Source organism: Neolamprologus brichardi, chromosome 14 (assembly GCF_056152115.1).
Source record: "Neolamprologus brichardi isolate AB-2024 chromosome 14, ASM5615211v1, whole genome shotgun sequence".
Classification (NCBI taxonomy): Eukaryota; Metazoa; Chordata; class Actinopteri; order Cichliformes; family Cichlidae; genus Neolamprologus; species Neolamprologus brichardi.
Genome location: NC_142117.1, coordinates 36,817,501 through 36,838,214, shown reverse-complemented (window position 1 = coordinate 36,838,214; position 20,714 = coordinate 36,817,501). Strand labels below are relative to the sequence as shown.

General features: G+C 45.2%; 2 protein-coding genes across 2 annotated transcripts in view; both read left to right on the top strand.

Annotated features, from left to right (window-relative positions):
• The first annotated feature begins 5,759 nt into the window (after nucleotides 1-5,759).
• On the top strand, nucleotides 5,760-14,412 carry LOC148099665 (P2Y purinoceptor 14-like). The gene is made up of 3 exons (XM_087851748.1): nucleotides 5,760-5,903; nucleotides 7,206-7,465; nucleotides 13,663-14,412. The coding sequence occupies exons 1-3, from the start codon at nucleotides 5,760-5,762 to the stop codon at nucleotides 14,303-14,305; spliced, it is 1,047 nt and encodes a 348-aa protein (XP_087707874.1). The 3' UTR covers nucleotides 14,306-14,412.
• Nucleotides 14,413-20,317: 5,905 nt separating this feature from the next.
• Nucleotides 20,318-20,714, top strand: part of ano7 (anoctamin 7) — an 18,644-nt gene continuing 18,247 nt past the window's right edge. Inside the window, exon 1 of the mRNA XM_087851747.1 lies at nucleotides 20,318-20,378. The gene's annotated coding sequence lies outside the window, so the exon portion shown is untranslated. The remainder of the gene's footprint in view (nucleotides 20,379-20,714) is intronic.

Below are 20,714 nucleotides of genomic sequence, written 5' to 3'. Positions count from 1 at the left end.
GGGCTTTGGACACAGACTTTCATGCATGTTTATCACACAGCACCCTGGTGCTCAGCTTCATGGTCATTACCAGATGTGCAGCAGATGTGGGCGTCTGTCAGTGAGGTATAACCTGCGTCCTGCAGGTTCAGAGGGTCGAGGCTTTATTCTTCACTTTATAAAAAGTTTTTCTCCATTAAAGTTGAAGTTGGACTTCTTGATGTTTGCGTTTCTGGAAAATGCAGTGGCAAACTTTGATCTGATATAAATCAGCTGCGCGTTAGAGGTGAGAGATGTGTGGTTGTGTTTCCATGACAAACAGGATGGACCGAGCAGGGCTTATCAGATTCATGCCGGCAGCTTCCTCTCATCGTTTCTGCTGTACGTGAAAACATCAGACTGAGTGACAGCTGCTGCCTATCATTATATTAACTGCACAAAAAGCTCTTCCTCACATGTCAATGGGTTTTTTGGACACCACTCAGACAGCAATTTAAGGAGAAAGTGCGGCTAAACATGTCACTGCTGGTCTGATTGGGGAGAGAAAACGTGTAACTGGGTGTTAACAGACCTCTCTGCATTGAATCATATCTGTTATTAATCTGTCTCTCTTCCACAGCATGTCTTTATCCTGTCTTCCTTCTCTCACCCCAACCAATCACAGCAGATGGCCCCGCCCCTCCCTGAGCCTGGTTCAATGAGAGGGAAAGTACAGGAGGGACAGGTGAAGAGGTCATGCTGCTTGCGAGTTGGCTATGAGCTAAGCTAGCAAATCCCTGAAGACACAGTGAGTGAATACACAGAGAAGGTGCTTTGGGTGAAGCTTGTGGAGATTACACAATGAAACAAGAAGTTATCTCTGTACGTTTTTAATTCAGTTGGTTAGATAAGCTACACAAAAGCTGAGATGTATTGATATATTTATGATTCAGGTATTTTAATTTAGGTAAGAAAACTACTGAATCATTCCAGTCTGACTGCTTAAAAACAGCTTTCTAAATTAACTTTGACATAAAGCCGTCTGTGATCATCTGTTAAAGCAGCCGACTGATCATTTATTTTTTACCCAAAAACAAAGAAACATGACATTTAAATGAGGTTTCATCAGACATTTGAGATGGAATAAAGAAATAGTGCCAAAATGTTCAAATTAAGTTTTAATTAAAAGTGGGGGGGGGATCCACTTCATATTAAGTATCAATCAAACCAGATGGGGTCATCTTTGACCCCTGAGGACCACAGCTGTGTGGAAATCAGGAGGACATTATGAGGGTTAACTCGCTGTCTTCCATGTTATATTCTTTCAATCTGTCTCTCAGTGTCAAGTTTGCATCTTTGTGATTTGTTTCCTGTTTTATTTTGATAGTCCCAGTCCTATGTCACTGTTTTCAGTTTTACTTTCCCCTGTCTCGTTAGCCCCTCCCAGCCGTGCCTCCCTCCTGTTTCCCATTCGCTGATTAGGTCTCTGTGTATTTAAGCCAGGGGTGGGCAACTCCAGGCCCTGAGGGCCGGCGTCATGCAGGTTTTAGATGTAGCCTTGAACCATCACAGCTGATTCAAATGGCTAAATTAGCTCCTCAACATGTCCTGAAGTTCTCCAGAGGCCTGGTAACGAAGTAATCATGTGATTCAGGTGTGTTGACCCAGAGATCTAAAACCTGCAGGCCCTTGGGGCCTGGAGTTGCCCGCCCCTGATTTAAGCCCTGTGTTTGCCTTTGCCCTTCGTCGCGTCGTTAATGTTTCCTACTTTCTACATGCTGTGTGTTTGTCGTGTTCCAGTTCCTCTGTTCTGAGTTTTGTTTTTGTGAGAGTGATTTATAAGGAGATTTTTCCAGCATTAAAGCTGCGTTTTGAGTTCCAGTCCCGTCTTTGAGAGTCCTGCATTTTGGGTCCTTTTTCCTGCCTGCCTGCCACACAGCCTATCATGAGAGAAACATCACTGTGTCCCGGCGAATTGTGCCCCCTAGTGTATAACTAAAATACTGCTTCTCAGTTAACAACAACAATAATAATAATAATGCGATCAACACTTTTACAACTTGAGTACACATCTCAACATTTAGCTGTTCCTGTCCCTATACTATAAAGACACATCTCCTGGATGCACTGGTACGCATCTTCAGTGATGTATCCTGGGGTCATCAGGTGTTTCGGGTCTCACAACATCATACACCCTCACCCAGGCGACCCAGCCGGGGGTGATCAGGTCCCGACTGCGTACCAGTAGCTACCCACGGATCAGCCCTCTTGATCCACAGCCACCTTGTGGCTTTCTCTGCCGCTTCACTCACAGCCTGGATGGCCCTCTTCTTGGCTGCCCCAGCCACGCCCAGCCGGCCTAGGACTTTGCAGAGTGATCGTCCTGCAAAGCCCCTACAACCCACTTCTATGGGCTCATAGAAAGTCTTCCAGCCCCTTCCCCTGCACTCCTGCACTAGTTCCTGGTACTTTCCTCGTTTCCTTTCATTAGCCTCCTCAATCCGCTCTTCCCAGGGCACTGTGAGTTCCAGCATGATCAGCTGTTTTGAGGCCTCAGAAATAATTATGTCTGGCCGGAGGGATGTTTTTGCAATGTTCTGAGGGAACTTTAGTTGTTTACCCAGGTCAGCCTGTAGCTGCCAATCAGAGAGGACATAGTGTGATTGAACTGACGTCGATCAGCCTTCCTGTCTCTGTCACACATAACCTGTGTGTGTGTGTCTGACTTTTACTCCACATGTTGCAACATTTGGACACCATATAAAAGGTTAAAAACTAAGATTTGTATTCAGATCTTTACCTTAATACATCATAATGTGACAAAGACAGTCACAAATGAAAACACAACTTTGATATTGTTTTAACCAAATCCAAAGCCTTAACATAGACCCTGTAACCACAAAAACCATGACATCAGTAAATCCAGTTACATCTGTAAATGGAGTCACACCCTTAGATGTGGCACATCAGCTCATCTCCTTTAGTTCCTCTGACAGTGTTTACACATGAGAACAGCGAGCAATAAAAAAGAAGAAATCTGATTAAAGCTGTGGCCAGAAAAACCGCTTCAAAGAGAGCACGGCTTCCTCTCTTGTGACATTCAAGGTGTCTTCATATTATTATTGTTTCTTCATAAAAGGTTTTGACACTTTTTTTTGTTTCCCTTAATACAAAAATAACCACGGTAACAAAAACAGTGCAGCTGTTTTTAAAAATGGTTATGGCCCTGGCCATAATCTGTTTTGGTGGCTGTTTCTTTGTCTGTGTCTTTAAGTCTTTCCAGGTCCCTGATTGGATGAGCTGACAGCTGCTGATTGGTCCCCTGGTCATGTGGTCTCATTCAAAATCCCTCACCAGCAGTTGTGGGGCAGCCACTGACAGCAGCAGCAGACCTGACCCTGGCCTCCAAAATGTTTCCTGGGTGAGAGAGGCCTTTTTGTTGTTGTTGTGCTAAGCTAACAGGCAGAATGCTAAAGGTATAGCTCTAAAGAATGTAGCATCATGGGCAGTGTAGTCCGTGCTGCAGGGAGAATGGACTGCCATACCCGTTATGTGTCTGTGAGCGAGGGAGGGAGAAAAAGGAAAAGTACGAGCTGTCATCGAGCAAAAACGGGAGCTGGAAGCATGTAAATATAATAATAACCACTGCAGCCAAGAAGAGAGCCTGACGAGCCCAGTTGTAAGTAAGCTATTAAGACTCGACTGTACACCGTGTTCGTGTTTTCCTCTGAAACAATAAGTTCTGTTGGAGCAGCCTTTCAACACCTCTCTCTGTCTCTGCTAGCAAAGTTGACCCAGACAACAAAGTAAAGCTAGTTTTCAGCTACGAGCCCGACACAGAACCCACCGTATTAGCCAGAGGTCCCTTTACTACGGTTCGGAGCCGCGGACCTTCAGTAACAGTAATAAATCACAGCAATAGTACATTCATGTAGTTGTAAACAGCATGATAATATATTAAGTAATCCAAAGTATTCAGAATACGTTACTCTCATTGAGTAACGTAACGGAATACGTTACAGAATACATTTTGGGGCATGTAATCTGTAATCTGTAATGGAATACATTTTAAAAGTAACCTTCCCAACACTGCATTGGGTACAGATCAAGTTCAATATGAAGACTTGGAGAAAAAGTTCAGAAAGTTTATTTACAATAAACACGATGAGACTGAAAGGCTTCAGCCAGCAGGTGAGTTTGTTACTTCCAGGTGTGCAGAATCCAGGAGGACCCACCGTACCTCCAGCGCTGTGATGCATCCTCATCAGGGTTTTCTCAGAGTGAGCTCCTGACAAAGTTAATTTAGACAATTGAAAGTGATGTGTCTCAAACTAATAAAACTAAAACCTTGTTTAGTCGCCGTCTCTCGTTTCGAGCTTCTGTCTGTATGTTTAATTAACTCTTTCTGTGACGTTTGTGTCCATAAGTGCCAAATCAGCTCAGCAGCAGCTGCCAAATAAATAATAAAACATTTAATGTTTCAGCTGAGCAGCTGAGGTCTTATTGGATCAGACTAGTTACTTTAACTAGCAGAATTAACAACATCTCACATGAAAGAGCGGAAAGAAAAGAACTGCGCATCAGGGTGACTGCAGAGCAGGTCGTCTACTAATGGGAAGGTTGGTAGTTTGATCTCTTTTAACAGGAAGAAACCTCCAGCAGAACCAGGCTCAGGGAGGGGCGGGGCCATCTGCTGTGATTGGTTGGGGTGAGAGAAGGAAGACAGGATAAAGACATGCTGTGGAAGAGAGACAGAGGTTAATAACAGATATGATTCAATGCAGAGAGGTCTGTTAATACATAGTGAGTGAGAAAGGTGACTGGAAAGGAAAAACTCAATGCATCATGGGAATCTCCCGGCAGCCTACGTCTATTGCAGCATAACTAAGGGAGGATTCAGGGTCACCTGGTCCAGCCCTAACTATATGCTTTAGCAAAAAGGAAAGTTTGAAGCCTAATCTTGGAAGTATTTTAAGTTCCACGTCGATGACGTCAGATTAGTGATGCCTCTATTCATGTGTTCAACCTTAATTTCAAGTCAGAACGAGCCGTTAGCGATGGCCACGAGACAAGTTGATTCTGAAAGCTGAGCCTTTCAGACCCAGCGGGAGGTTTTATTACATGCTGACTGAAACCTGTGTGTCTTACACGTGGAGCTAATTTAGGAATATAATCTAAGACGGCACTACGACACAAAACATAAGTTCAAAAACTTGACTGCAGATCATAAACTCGAGAGGAATCTGACGTCACCACAGCCGTGACAGAGGAGCCACGAGCTGCATGACGACCGTGAGTCCAGACAAAACGACGGCGTTTGAAATCTTTCAGACTCGTACTCCCGACTGCTTCGATTTATAGTTATGTTTTGGTCGGTTCAGTAAATGTTTATCGCGTTCGGCTCGTGGCCTGAAGCGTCCTCTGAGTGTGTTGTGGTTTATCTGACTAATAACGCGGCTCTTTATCGTCACGCCAACCACATCCGTGGTTATCAGCAGTTCTTCTTTCTGTGTAAGAGCAGAGGGGAAGTAGTGTGGTGCACGTTAGACATCGAGGAGAGTTGAGGGTGAGTGTGCTCTGTGTGTGTTTGTTGCAGAAAAACATGCTTTTCCATATTTAAATGTTAGAGATGCAGCTGGTCAGCGCACTGAGCTAATGATCAAGGTTTTAACGTCGTTTTCTTCAATACGATACCTGAAAGTCAGCAGCTCCTTTAAATATGCAGCTAATATTAATAGTGATCACTCTCCTCTTTGTCAAAATGATTTTTAATTATTATATGATTATAATAAAGAATATTAATGTGGATGATCTCTGTCCAAACCCAGAGAAAGATGAGTGGACTGACCTCATTTAACAGCAGCTCTTCATTTTCCAATGAGACAGGAAGCTGTAATCCAGTCACCCAGCTCTTCTTCATACCCATCCTCAGTTTGGTGTTTCTGGTGAGTTTCAGTGACTCAGGTCAGCGTGTTGCTCTCAACTACTAATTAAGGTCATTTACATTTTAGAAATTTCTTCAAATTTCAGCAAAAAGGTGTCACAGTCCTTAGTCTTAGATCCAAGTGTAGCATAAAAGACTTGAGCAGCGAGCATGGGCGGGCACAGTGCAGACACATCTGTGTTACAACCAACAATAACTGCAATAGCGTGAATGCACAGATAGAAAGGGAAATGAAATCAGATCCTGGTCTTTTAAAATCCAGTGTTGACTGAACACACAAGCAAGTATGAGGGATGACGCAACGTCGAACAGGAACATACACAGACACTAAATGCCCTTAGGCCCCTCCCAAGTACAGAAAATAAGTTAAAACAATAGAATAACAGAAAACAGCAAAAATAAATAAATAAAACACATAATACATAAAATTAAAACGGCCCTATATTAAAACAAAAACAAGATAAAACATCCCATCCTGGCACAGACAGGTTCCAACGATCGCCGAGAGAAACAGAAGTTTGCTCTGCTCCTTGTTTTCTGGATCAGGGCTTAAGAGAAAACCTTAAAGAAGCTTTCAGCTTGTAGCAGCGGTCTGGCGAGGAAGGAGCGGCTAGCAGGTCCAGCGAGCGTGTGGTGTGGGGGTTAGCTGAATAACCCGAAGCCAGTCGGTTAAATCCAATAACAGACCTTTATTCGCTGTCAGCAACATTACACCTTGTAAGCCAGGTCTCCACGGCTGTACCGTGCATACATGCGCGGAGATTGGCTTGTCACAACAGTAAGGTCTCTTTTGAGGGAAAAGAACATGAGCAGCATGGAAGCTGCCGCTAACAACACACACCCACTAGGAGACTCCCACAGCTATTACAATAGTAGGGGCCCCCCAGTGGTGCTAGGTAACAATGCAGCCGATTTGAGCCAATAAAGCGCTGCTTAGCATCCTCAGCTGTTCGTCGTTGATGGCCTTGTCTTTGTGTGATTGGAGCATCACGGCTCATGATGTGTCCATGTTACCGCTATGTAACATGCTGTTCACTTTATCTTTTATGGTGATTTTGTAGTCTCAACCACTTCATTTATTTCTTATTTAATAAGCAAGATGTTAATTTGGTCGTTTAAGATCCCATCAGAGTCAAGCAGAGGAGAGCGGAGCCCACACGAGGGTGCTTCATGTCCTCCGGCCTAGTCAGAGATGGCACGTTGACCAGCAGATCAAACTCAGTCAGAGATCTTCATTTTTCTGTGGATGAATGGCGTAAGTGTACCAAACTCTCGTCCTGAGCCTGGTCTCTCTCCTCCTCAGGTGGGTTTACTTCTCAACAGCTTCACCATGAAGTTTTACTTCTGCCGAGCTCATCACCGGGTATCCAGCAGCCTGACGGTCTACCTGAAGAACCTGACGGCCGCTGACTTCCTGCTCTGTCTCAGCCTACCCATCCGCATCACCAACTACGCCAGCGCGTCCGTCACCATCCATGTGCTCTACTGCAGCATCGGGGCTTCTGCACTCTTCCTCAATATGTACGCCAGCATCCTCTTCATGGGGTACATCGCCGCCAACAGGTAGTAAACCTTTTTTTTTTTTTTTTTTTTTTGCCTGTCCCGTTTGGCTCTTTTGCGATCAGAATTATTGTCTAAAGGCGAAGAAAGATGCCCAACGGATTTTCTTTACCAAATTGACCATCCCAGCTTTGCCGTAATGGTCCATTTGATTCACCTTTTATTCTTTATTTTATTTTCACTTGCTGAATACGGGACAGACTTGACTGGGGGAAAGAAAAGGGAGAAAGAAAGAGGGAAAGAAAAACAGTTGAGAAGAGGGACGGGGGAGAAGGGCAAAAAACAAAAACCAACAGAATAAGCGCAAAAAAAAAAAAAAAAAAAGAAAATACATATATCAATCACCTGGATCACCTGTTGAGAAAGAAAAAAGAAAACAAGCAGAAGAAAACGAGAGTAATACAATAAACAACATCACAATGATATATGGGAATATGACAGTAAATACTAAATATTAAACATTATTGTGCAGCACGTAAAATCGACAGCACAGTGTGCATTGAGGTAGGAGCCAAAAAGGGTGTAGTTTGTGTGTGTGATCACCCGTGTGTACACCTGTGAGCATAGACGCGCTTGTTTTCTTAAAAGGTTCCCTCATGTAATGATCTGCTAGAGGGTGTGGGGGGCCACTGCCCCGTCCTCCAGGGCATGAAGCAGGTATGGAGGAGATCAAAACTCCAGACATCCAGAGGCCCCCAGAACACAAGAGACCAAGGAAGACCAACAGAGGGGCAGCCGTGCCACTGTCCCAGAAAGAGCTGAGGAGAGTCCCAGATGAGGGGTCACCCAGCAGCCACGGAGCAGAAGCCAGGGGGGGTTGCAGCGACGTGCCCGTGAGCTCCGCCGGCAGCCAGCTGTGCCTGAGTGACCGAGCCCCAGGCTGAGAGGCCGGGGGCACCCCACCTCCGAAGTGGCCCAAGCGAGCCCCAGGCTCCAGGCCCCGATAAGCAGCCGCCAAGGAGTGAGCCGGTGTGTACCCGGACGCCCACCCCCGGACACAAAGAACCACCAACGCACCGATGTCTGAGGGAGTCCGCCCCCGGCAGGGGAAGTGGTGGGGGGAGATAGGCCTCCAAACCTTGGAGGGCCTGAGCTGTCCTCAGAGAGGTGGCGTCTGATACCCAACCTGACATATCCATTCCCACCCTCATGCTCTCATATGCACTTACTCCACACTTAACCAACGTGGAGACAGACATAAAGAGACGCTGTACACACAATCACACTCCCCAAGCGTACTCTACGAACCGGGTCTAGGTACCCTTGCCCCTGGAGGGGGGAACCGCACCCAGACCCAGGTTGTGTTACCCTTTTTCCCTGCGGTGGGGAGAAGCAGACCGCCCCGACTCCGCAGCAGCAGGGAGGCCCCACATTCCGGACCCCAGTCGGACGGCCAACTCCTCCTCCTAGCCCCCCTGCTCCAGCAGACCGCAGAGAACGAGGGTGAGAGAAGACTCCTAACCTCCCTCCACCCGCTCATTGTAGTGTTGATGTATGTGTGTTCTAAGGTGCATTTAAAACCCAGGAGGGCATGGAGCTACCTGCCAGAGAGCAGCAGGTAAGCGCATAGTCCCTCCTGCTAGCCCTCAATGTCTACGTGTATTTAAAATTGAGAGGTGGGCAACGACGCCAGGGGTGAGGTGTACACCCTGATGGTAATTGGGATTCCGTGTAGCGTGCCCACCCCCAAGATCCTATATGTATGTGTAATGAGAGTGTGAGTAATGTGAATGTCTAAGTTGCGGGATAAAATTGAGGCAGAGGCAGCCAGAAGGGGACGGGGGGGGGGGGGGGGGGGGGGGGTTACCTCCTCTGCACCCTGGTGACACACCCCTACTCCAAGGCCCTGCATGTGTGGGTGGTTGTGGTGGAGCGGGAAGAGGGAGGCAGCTGGAGATGGGGAGGGAAGGAAGGGAGGGGCAAGTGACCCCTCCCTGGGGCCAGCTCCCCCGCTGACCCCAGTAGGCACCCCCATACTCCGCGACCCGCCAGGGAAGGGGGGCCCAGGCCCATCCGAACCGGGGCCCAGTGCAGCGGCGCTGCCCGGCCCCACAGAGCCCGGGGCAGTCCACCCAACCCCACCACAGAGAAAACTGCACCCACCCCATCATCCACTCATCTTCCAGACTACATAAGACAATAGACGCCCAGGCTGAGATCTTCCTCCACCTCTCCTGTATCTCCCCCTCTTGCAGAGAGAGTTCCTGAGAGAGGAAAGCTCCTGCAAGATGTGACAACCCCCGCCCCCCCCACCAGTTGAAGAGCCCCCCAGGTGGCTCGGCGCACCGGCGGCACCCCGCGCCAGTGGTGGGCCCCCATATACCCACCGGCCCACAACCCCGGCAACACACCAACCAGGACCCAGGCCCCCGAGGCCCGGCCAGGGCCCCAGGCCAGAGCCGGAGCGCCCCCAGAACCTCACGCCCGTCCCGGACCCACCCAGGGGCAGCCAGGCTACCAGGTCAGTAACCCCCGTCCGTCAGCACAGACCCTCCCCTAGCCCCGCTGCACGTAGCCACGAGGAAACCGCCACCTAAGAGCCAACAGAGCCTCTAATTGGCCATGACCGCTACCCCGGGTTGAGCCCCCCAAGGAAGATGCTCCCGGGGGAACCCCCCGACGCCCTAAGCCTGACCCTACCCCCACACCAATCACAACAGTGAAGGCGAGACCAAAATATGAACCCCCACCCCCACTAGGTGATGGAGCTGATCAGAGGAGCCCAGAGCGATTGATCTGATGTGGTGGCAGAGGCTGTATCAAGACTAATGTAATCTAATAGATAATTTCTATATTGGTTAGAATTAAGATTGTTTTTATTTTTCCAGTTCATGAGGACTGTTTTCTTGGCTATGCATAGGGCAGTGAAAACCATATGGGCTATATTCTTTTCTGAAGTGACATTATCTAAGCTGCCCAACAAACACACTAAGGGGGAAGTTGGAATGTTACATTTCAGACACTTTGATAAGTCTTCACATATCTCGCGCCAAAACTTCTGAACTGGTGGACAGAACCAAAGAGCATGGATATAATTGTCCGGTGAATTGGTTTGGCAGTGTGAGCAGTTGTTGGTAGATGCAAAGCCCATCTTGAACATCCGATGACCTGTATAGTGCACTCTATGTAGTATTTTGTATTGAATTAATTGAAGACTGGGATTTTTGATTAGATGAAAGGTTTTTAAGCAAATCTGAGACCAGAAGTTTTGGTCTAAGTTAACTGATAAATCCGCTTCCCATTTTGCAATAGGAAGTGATATTGATTCATCTGTTTTAGAAAGCATTCTGTATATTTTGGATAGTAATTTGGGGGTTTTAAGAGTAAAAAATTGAACCACACTTGGTGGTGTTTGTAGTTCAACTTGACCCGGTTTAAATTTCTTTTTTATTATGGATTTAATTTGTTGATATTCTAAAAATCTTTTCTTGTTGATCCCATATTGTGTAACTAGTCTGTCAAATGAAATAAATTCTGTTCCTTCTAGTATATGTTCTACATATTTGATTCCTTTACCATTCCAATCTGAAAAGTTTATCATATTATTGTTTTGTAATATGTCAGGGTTGTTCCAGATAGGTGTACGTTTGCATGGGATTAATGAAGACTCTGTCAACTTCAGAAACTCCCACCATGCTGTCAGAGAAGAGCTGATGTTGATGCTTTTGAAGCATTCATGTCGTTGGATGTTTGAGCTGATAAATGGTAGATCTGAAATCTCTAGATTATTGCAAAGTGCTTGTTCTACATCTAGCCAAGGTTCATCTAAAAGGGTATGTTTTAGCCATCCTGAGATAAACTGAAGCCTGTTGGCTAAGAAGTAGTGCTGAAAGTTAGGTAGTTCTAATCCTCCTTTATCCTTGGTCTTTTGTAGTGTTTTTAAGCTTATACGTGGGGGCTTATTTTTCCAAAGGAATTTGGACATATATGAATCTAGAGATCTGAACCAATCTTGCGGCGGTTTAGTTGGGATCATTGAGAATAAATAATTTATTTTTGGTAATACCATCATTTTTATAGCAGCAACCCTTCCCATGAGTGATATGGGTAGACATTTCCATCTAGCCAGATCACCTTCTACTTTCTTTAAAAGTGGGGTATGGTTTAATTTAGTTAGATCTGCAAGCTTGGGAGAAATATTAATACCTAAATATTTTATATTTCCCGATTGCAGTGGAGTAGAAGAGGAATTATGGAAGCAGCAATTAATAGGAAGGACTGTAGATTTTGACCAGTTAATTGAGTAATCTGATATTCTTGCAAAAGAGTTTATCAATTCAATCACCCCAGAGATATTGGTTTGTGAATTTTGGAGAAAGAGTAACACATCATCAGCATAAAGGCTGATTTTATGTTACACGTTCTTGCATTTTATGCCCTTAATTGCTGAATTCTGTCTAATTGCTGCTGCTAGTGGTTCGATAAAAATTGCAAACAGTGAAGGGGAGAGTGGGCATCCCTGCCTGGTGCCCCTCAGGAGACATAAGCTGGAGGATGTCTGGTCATTTGTTCTGACACAAGCTGTTGGGGAATTATATAATATTTTTAACCAGTTGATGAAAGAAGATCCAAAACCAAATTTGTGTAAAGTTGCAAATAGAAATTTCCAGTTAACTCTGTCAAACGCTTTTTCTGCATCTAAGGAAAATATTGTAGTTTCAAGGTTTTTACTGTATGAGTAGTCTATCAAATTAAGTAATCTACGTGTATTTGTTGATGAGTGCCTACCTTTTATGAAACCAGTTTGGTCAGGATGAATTAAGAGGGGGGTTATTTTCTCTAGTCTCTTCGAGAGAGCTTTGCAGATTATTTTGAGGTCTACATTAATAAGGGATATTGGACGATAGCTTTAGGGATATACAGGGTCTTTGCCTGGTTTTAGCAGGAGATTAATGTTTGCAGAATTCATATTTGATGGAAGTCTGCCCTTTTCTTTGATTTCTAACAACGTTCTGTAAAAAACTGGTGCTAGAATCGTCCAGAATTCTTTGTAGAATTCTGCAGGAAAGCCGTCTGGACCTGGAGCCTTATTATTGGACATACTTATCAGGGCTTCCTGGAGTTCACCTGATGTCAGTGGCGAATCCAGTGCCATTGCTTGAGCTTCTAATAATTTTGGGAGAGTTATGTTGTCTAAAAATTGATCAATTTCCTTTTTAGATGGGTTTATTTGTGGTGAATACAACGTTTTATAGAAATCCCTGAAAATGTTGTTTATTTGTTTCGGTTCATATATTGTGTTCCCAGATGAATCTTGAACAGCACATATAGTTGTTTTTTCTTTATTTATTTTTAGCTGGTTTGCTAGAAATTGACCGGATTTATTACTATGTTCATAATTTTGTAAGCGTAGTCTTTGTACTAAGAATTTTGTTTTTCTATCAATTATCTCATTTAATTCTAGTTTTGTTTTGCGTATTTTGTTCAATGTTTCCTGATCTTGGTGGGACGCGTAGGCTTCTTCTAGTGATTTGATGTTTTTTTCTAATTCCTGAATATTTTTGTTTTCTTTTTTCTTTTTATGTGATGAGAAAGAAATTATTTTACCTCTCATCACAGCTTTCCCTGCTTCCCATAAAACAGAAGCTGATGTTCCGGGAGTGTCATTAAAGTCTAAATATGAAGTCCACTCTTTTTTAAAATATTTAATAAAGTCTTCATCTTTAAGCAGTGATGTATTAAATCTCCAGTTTTTACTTGGCATAGTATTATTCTTGTGCATTAGTGTTAAAGATACAGGAGCATGATCGCTGACAGCTATAGGGTGAATCTCAGTGTCTGAAACGTCACTCAGCAGTGAGCTGCTGACCAAAAAATAATCTAGACGAGAGTAGGAGTGATAAACATGTGAAAAAAAAGTATATTCCTTACTGGTGGGGTGAAGGGAGCGCCATGCATCGCAAAGACCAAAGTTGCTCATATACTGTTTGATTATATTTGTGGACTGCCAATTACGCTGAGTTCCTGCTGTATTGAGCCTATCCATTTCTTCATTCAGTCCAAGGTTGAGGTCGCCTCCAAGCACAAGTGTGCCATCTAAGTGTTCAGAGAGTGCACTGAAAAAAAAACAGGTAGTAAACCTTTAGTGACATCAGACTGTCTGTCACCACTTTAATGGCCGTAAACACCAACGCACGTCTTCTGCATCTTACAACCACATCGCTGTGACCTTATTGAAATTCTTTATTGCATTTCTTCAGGTATCTGAAAATTGTTCATCCTTCAGCAACTCACGTCCTGCAGACGGTACGAGCCGCCCACATCATCTCCGGGGTCACCTGGGTATTCCTCCTGATCCCCGCGATCGTTTACATCATCCTCTTTATCATCGCACAGAATCTGACCTCTACCTCCACCCACTGCGATTTCCAGGTCAGCCTGCTGGATAAAATAGTCCACGTCGGTGAAATCATCATCTTTGTGTTGGTCCTCGTATCCCTGCTCTTCTTCTACCACAGCACCTCCCGCAGGGTGCTGCTGGCACAGCAGCGGCAGCTGGCCTCCTCGGACTCCAGGAAGTTAGTGAAGTCTCGCAGGAACATTTTAGTGCTGGTCAGCATCTTCTGTGTTTGCTTCGTCCCGTATCACCTGGTTCGGCTCCTCTGCACTTTTCAGTGGAACTGCTCTGTGAAGCAGATGCTACACAACCTGAAAGAAGCGACGACAATAGTGTCCGTTCTCAACATCTGTCTGGATCCGCTCGTTTACTTTTTCCTTTCTAAGGCTTTTCGGGCCCAGGTGAGGCAGAGGACGCTGTCCAGAAGGAAACGGCCCGACATCGGACAAATGAGCAAGGAAAGCGAGAGCAGCGAGGAGGCAGCTGAGCAGCAGCAACAAGCCTAACCACACTCAGATTTGCTCTTTGTTTCTCAAACACTCGACGTGGTGCCAGCGATCAGTGTCTGAAAGACTGATTCAAACTTTTCAAAGAACCAAGAGGATGTTTGAATCGAACGTTTTATTTTGAAGGATAAATGAAAGGAGATGATGTCCTTATTGCTTTTTATAATATAATACCTGCAGGTTTTCTAGTTTATAGTTTTTGTGGAGATATAGAAATTCTTTTATTGCTGCCATATAATCTGCATCATCATAACTGCACTGATAACATTCTTTACAGCATTATTCCATCTAATAATATTTCTCACAGTATTGATGTTGCATTAAAGTTGTTTAGTGAAGATGTCCATTTGAGGATCCATTATGTTAACTTTCATTACAGGTACGGTCAGAGGTATTTCATACACATTGCATATTTGTGCTTATTTTATGTTGATGTTCGGTTCGTTAAGGGTCTTAAGCTTCACTGGCGTGACTGTCCAGGTGATCCATGCTGAGGGAAACTGGAACATAGAAGAATAACTGCAATGCATGCTTACAATACATATAACACATATAATCTAGGAATGTGTCAGGCCTGAGGCCTTAACTCATTTGGTGTCTCACTATATTTTACTGTTCTTGGCAACAGATGACCAGAGTCAATAATTAGCCCCAGAGACCCTGAGGGCTTGAAGTTTATTACCTTGTATGGTAGCCATTAAAAATGTACAAGATGTACCATTAATTGTGACTAATGTCTGGAACCTATTTTAATCTGTAATTGACGCCATGGGGGGGCGTGTACCCCACTGCTTTATAAGTGTCCACAACATGTATTTTGGTCAGAAGACATATGCTGATGTTTTCTCCGGGCTGTTAATAAACTCATCGTTTGATTGCACTTCTCTGGGGCCTCCGTGGTTTGTCTCACTGCTCTACATTGATCGATTTCGCGACATTTTATTTCATTTTGTTTTGCTTTTAGAAAACATTTAAAGTTTATAAGGTCACGTGTGCACTGAATCCTCCCTCCAGTGAACCTGAGCTGCTTCTTCTTCATTCACTTTGTGTTCACACAGCAGCTCTGTGCATGTTAAACCCTCTGTGTGCACACAGCTCTGTGTGCGCTGTGTCTTTTGTCTTAGTTGTATATAAAGATGTTTGTATGTCTGTGGCACGTCTGAGTCTGTGCTGAAAACAAACAGGAAATAGGTCAGAGTGGAAGTGTGGCCACTGTGTGTGTGTGTGTGTGTGTGTGTGTGTGTGTGAGAGGAGTGATTGGATCCAGTTTTGAAGCATTTAAAGGCCCTCGTGTCAGAGATTTTCACTGATCGATGAATTCCACAAACTCCCAGCATGCAGTGCAGCGCTGCAGTGGCTGATAGTGAGAGGAGGGACAGCTATGAAACCAGAACATTCAAATATCAGATCAAATCAGTTCTGTTCAGCTCGAGTTAACCAGCTGACTGACGACAGGTAATGTAGCATGTTTTAAACCCTGAGGAGCAACGTGCATCAATCAGAGATCCGGTTTGTTTCCCTTCAGCAGGGAGGATGAAATGTTGCAGAGACAGTTTTCAGTGAGTGATTTTGCGTCAAAAAGAGATGGTGTGAGATGATGTTAGTCCCAGTGAGGCTTTTAAAACCAAGTGGAGTGTAGAGACGTGTGTGTTATCTATTTACCACAAACTCACACAGCACCTCTGAGTTTTCTGTGGTTGCTTTTTGTTGCCTCTGTGAAAACAAACAGGAAATAAGTCAGTGTGACCAGAGAGAGTGTGTGCGTGCATGTGTGTGCGTGTGTGTGCGTGCGTGTTCGTGCGTGCGCATGTGTGTGTGTGTGTGTGTGTGTGTGCGTGCGTGCGTGCGCGTGTGTTCATGTGTGTGTGTGTGTGTGTGCGTGTGTGTTCGTGCGTGCGCATGTGTGTGTGTGTGTGTGTGCGTGCGTGCGTGCGTGCGCGTGTGTTCATGTGTGTGTGTGTGTGCGTGCGTGCGTGCGCGTGTGTTCGTGTGTGTGTGTGTGTGTGTGTGTGTGTTCATGTGTGTGTGTGTGCGTGTGTGTGTGTGTGTGCGTGCGCGTGTGTTCATGTGTGTGTGTGTGTGTGTGTGCGTGCGTGCGCGTGTGTTCATGTGTGTGTGTGTGTGTGTGCGTGCGTGTGTGTGTGTGTGTGTGTTGGTACTCCAGGTGAGGTCAGACTTGCATCTTTCACGCTGCTGGATTTTCTTCTTAGTAAAAACTAATTTTTAAGGACTCAGTGACCTCGGTCACGATCCGGCTCTTCTGTCAGTGTTTGAGTTTAGTTTATTTGGATGTTTATATGATTAAGCTCATGAGGTTTTCTAGGTCTTTGTTGTTAGATTCCCCTTGTGTCTTCCAACTCCTGTTAAGCCTCCCTTGCCCTTCATGTGTTTCATGTCTGTTGTGTTGTCAAGTTCATGTAGTCATGTCTGCGTTTCATTAGGTTTCCTATTTTATTTTCTAAGAGGTTCTGTGTTTTGTTTTACTCTATGGCGTTGTTATGTCCACGTTGTGTCTACTGGGCCTTTCTGTCCCATGTTTCTGGTCCCTATGTTCTGTCTCAGTTGCTGTTAAGTTTGCATGTCTAGAGTTCAGTCAGTGTGTTTCCTGTTTTACTTTGAAGGTCCATGTCTCATGTGAGTGTTTCTAGTTTTGCTTCCCTTGTCTCGTCCGGCCTGATTACTCCCAGCTGTGTCTCATTCCCTCGTTATCCCTCTGTGTATTTAAGCTCTGTGTTTCGTTTCGTAGTCTCCCTCATGGCTGTGTTTCCCTGTGTGTCAGTTTATCCATGTCCCAGTTTAGTTTAGTTTCCATGCCATTCTGCAATAAAGTTGCTTTTTGAGTTTAATTTTGTTGTCGTGAGTTTTGCGTTTGGGTCCTTCTCCTGCCTGCACACAGCCGAAACAGAAGCATCAGGCTCAGCACCACAGCTGCCTGCAGCCTTCACACAGATGTAAAGTTGTGATCACGATGACTGTTGCTGCGGTTCACACGTGTGAACAGCCTCACGCTCCAACATGGTGTCTACTACAGACACATCAGAGCTTCGGTTTCAAACACAGGGGCATTTCTCCTGAGCTGTGTTCATTGGTCACAGACAAATATCAATATGTGTACGTATATAAATGTGTTTTATATATAAATAAAACATAAATATATATATATATATTATAAATCATAGAAGCTTTATCATTGCTGACGATGTATCCCATGGTCTCAGTTCTGTGTTCTCATTGGCTCTCTGCACACATTGTGCGTGCAGTGACTTGTGTTCGATCAATGCTACTAACCTGGAAAGTTGCTTTGCATCAAAACTGTGCTCCTTTCCTTCAGACTGCACATTTATATGCAGGAAATGCTGCGAATCCCCACCTATTACTGACGGGTTTACATACACCCAGTGATCAGGTTAAACCCTTCAATCCATTACTTTGGATGTGACAGGCTAACCGGGGAAGTTTATCCTCTGTTAGAATACGAAGATGGAGTCAGCCAAGTTTCCTCCTTCTCTACTTTACCGGTCTGGGATCCAGTGAGCACGCTCCGGAAGCTCTCTCTGAAGAAGGACTATGTACAACTATAAGACTCGATATACCTTTTAATGTAATTTCCTACAATGAGACCAAACCCTTTAGCAGGAAATGAGTAATGTACATCAACATAAAAGGCAGCACAGTAAAGGGGAGCAGGTACCGCCCACTTTTACCAGAAAGAAAACACTTGCTTAATCAAAGCAAAAATACAGAATGTCACAGCAGACCAACAGCTCTCCGGTTTTCCACAGTTTTTCTCCCAAAAACCTCATCAACCAAAAGTCCGTGTGTAAAGCTCCATGAATTAAGGTCGCCCTAAATGGTGGCTCGCACACAGCATGGAGCAGTGGCTGCAGGAGCCGCACATGCACTCCCACAAATGTTGTTCAGGAGTGGGAGGAACAGAGGGGAAGAGAGGCAGCAGCTTCAGTAGAGCCCAGAAGGTGAGTGGATGTGGATGGACAGCCGCAACATGGGGAACATTATTCTTATTATTAATGAACTTATTTATTTATTGAACTAGATTCTAATTATTGGTTGAAAGTTTTGGTGATCTACAGGTCAAAACGATCGTGGCTCAAGAGTTGGCAGCTCGTCTTGTGATCGGAAGGTTGCCGGTTCAAGCCCCGGCTCGGCCAGTCTCGGTCGTTGTGTCCTTGGGCAAGACGCTTCACCTACCGCCGATGGCTCGCCTCGCTTCTGTCAGTCTGCCCCAGGGCAGCTGTGGCTACAACTGCAGCCTCCACCACTGTGAATCGTGGTATTGTAAAGCGCTTTGAGGGTCTTGAAAAGCGGCGTATAAATTCAATCCATTATTAAAATGTTTATCCATTTATTTTACATTTTCAACAACATTCAGTACAGAAGAAAATATTTCTGCATGAAATGCTGTCAAAGTTTAGTGAAGAAAGCGCCACCTCTTGGTGACACGCTGTAATCGAATTATTAGACACTCAATGGCCACTTTATTAGGTACAATTTGCCAGCACCCAGTTTGACCTTCTTTTCCTCCTGTTCATGGCACCAATTTAAGAAGTTCCTGCAAACACCTTAGTCGTGATGCCGTCACAGTTGCTGCACACATGTCGGCTGTATTCAACACATCCCAGAGGGGCTCTGCTGGATTGAAATCTGGTGACTATGGAGGCCACTGTAGTACAGAGAAGTCATGATCAGCCCTGCGACAAACTGGCGACCTGTCCAGGTTCAGCCTGCCTCTCACAGCTGGAATAGGCTTATAACCAGTAGGTGGGAAAATCCAGTTTCTGAAAGACTCCTTCAAGTTATTTAAATCACCGTTCTTCTCCATCCTGCTCAGTTTAAACTTCAGCAGGTCGTCATCACGTCTGCTGCCATGATGCAGCCGAACAGGCACACTGCACGGATGGAGGAGTTTTCCTTCCTGCTGGAAGGTGGAAATAAATAAATGCTGTGATCCTGCACACGCTCAGATCAGAAACAGAGAAAGACTCCGGCTGTTGAGGCCTGGAGCTCCTGATCTACATGACTGTTAAAGTCGAACAAACAAAGATGGTATCTGGTCTGAAACAGGCAGAATTCAGATACAACTCTGAGGGGCAGATGGATGATGGACACCAGGATCAGATGCTTTAAGTGAACATGAATGAAGAGATATACGCTGGTAAAAAAGAGTGTTGCTGTTAAAGGAAAAAATAAGAGACAGGTGCAGGAAGTCGAATGAGCGGTTTAAATGTTCATAAATGATGATGCAGACATTGATTTAGGCCCCGCCTCCAACGCTTCTGTGTTATTAACAGGTGTCTGAGTGTGGACGTGAAAACTGAGCTCAGCTTTCAAAACATGAGTTCACACTGGAGTCATTCAGTGAAATTATTCTTAAAAAACACATGTTGTATTTTATTTGATGATGTGAAAGATCTATTTGTGACAACATGTAAATAGAAAGAAAGAAAGAAAGAAAGAAAGAGGTAAATATCCAAATCAGTGTGAGCTCGCTGTGATCAGCCTTTAACAGACGGGAAGTTCAGAGCTTCTGGTCTCAGAATCAAACAGCTCAGATTCTTCCTCCTGTTTAATCAGCAGCACTCAGGCTGCTTCCTGACTCCCAGTGACACCGTCTGTTTGTGGGAGGCGCAAACACAGCAGGTGGAGACTGAGTGCAGTGCAGCGGTGTCACCAGCAGAGGGCAGTGAGCGCAGAGTCCCCCCAGTATCTGTCCCAAATAAATCTCTGACACAGGGGGATGAATCAAATCACCCCTGACACACACACACACACACTGAAGTAGCAACAGGAGAGGGAGGGGGGAGAATGAGAGAAGAAGCAGCACAGTGTCAGACCGGTGAGAGATCACAACGGGAGCTGTGCACGTGTTAATGTTGTTTCATGGCTGTTTTACACTGGCAAGTTTGTTTTTGATGAAGAGGCGGGGGAGGGGCGTGGTTAACATAATGGGCGGGGCCTCTCCTGAAGTCAGCTCGCCTCCACAAACAAGTTGATCAGCTGCTGAAGCTCCAGAAAGCCGCGAGCTCGCCTGAGGCCGTCACTTCTACGCGCACAGGTGAGTCGGACTGCACGAGACACCACACGTCATCCACCCAGATCCAATCGGTCTGATTGATCCCAGGTCAGAGAGAGAGAGAAGTCTGAATGCGTCAATACATAATCGATACTGTGATCAGTGACCTGTGATCGATACTCGGTGAGGGAGCTGTAACAGCTGTGAGCTCTGGCAGCGTCACCCTGACGGACGAGTTTTAATCAATGAACCGCGGAGCTGCAGCGCAGTTACACACACGGCTGATCATCCGCCGTCAGCGCCGGTGAGGCCGGTGTTTCCATTTACACCGTCCAGTGGGATCAAAGTTATTCACGGTGTGCAGAGCACTGTGCTGTA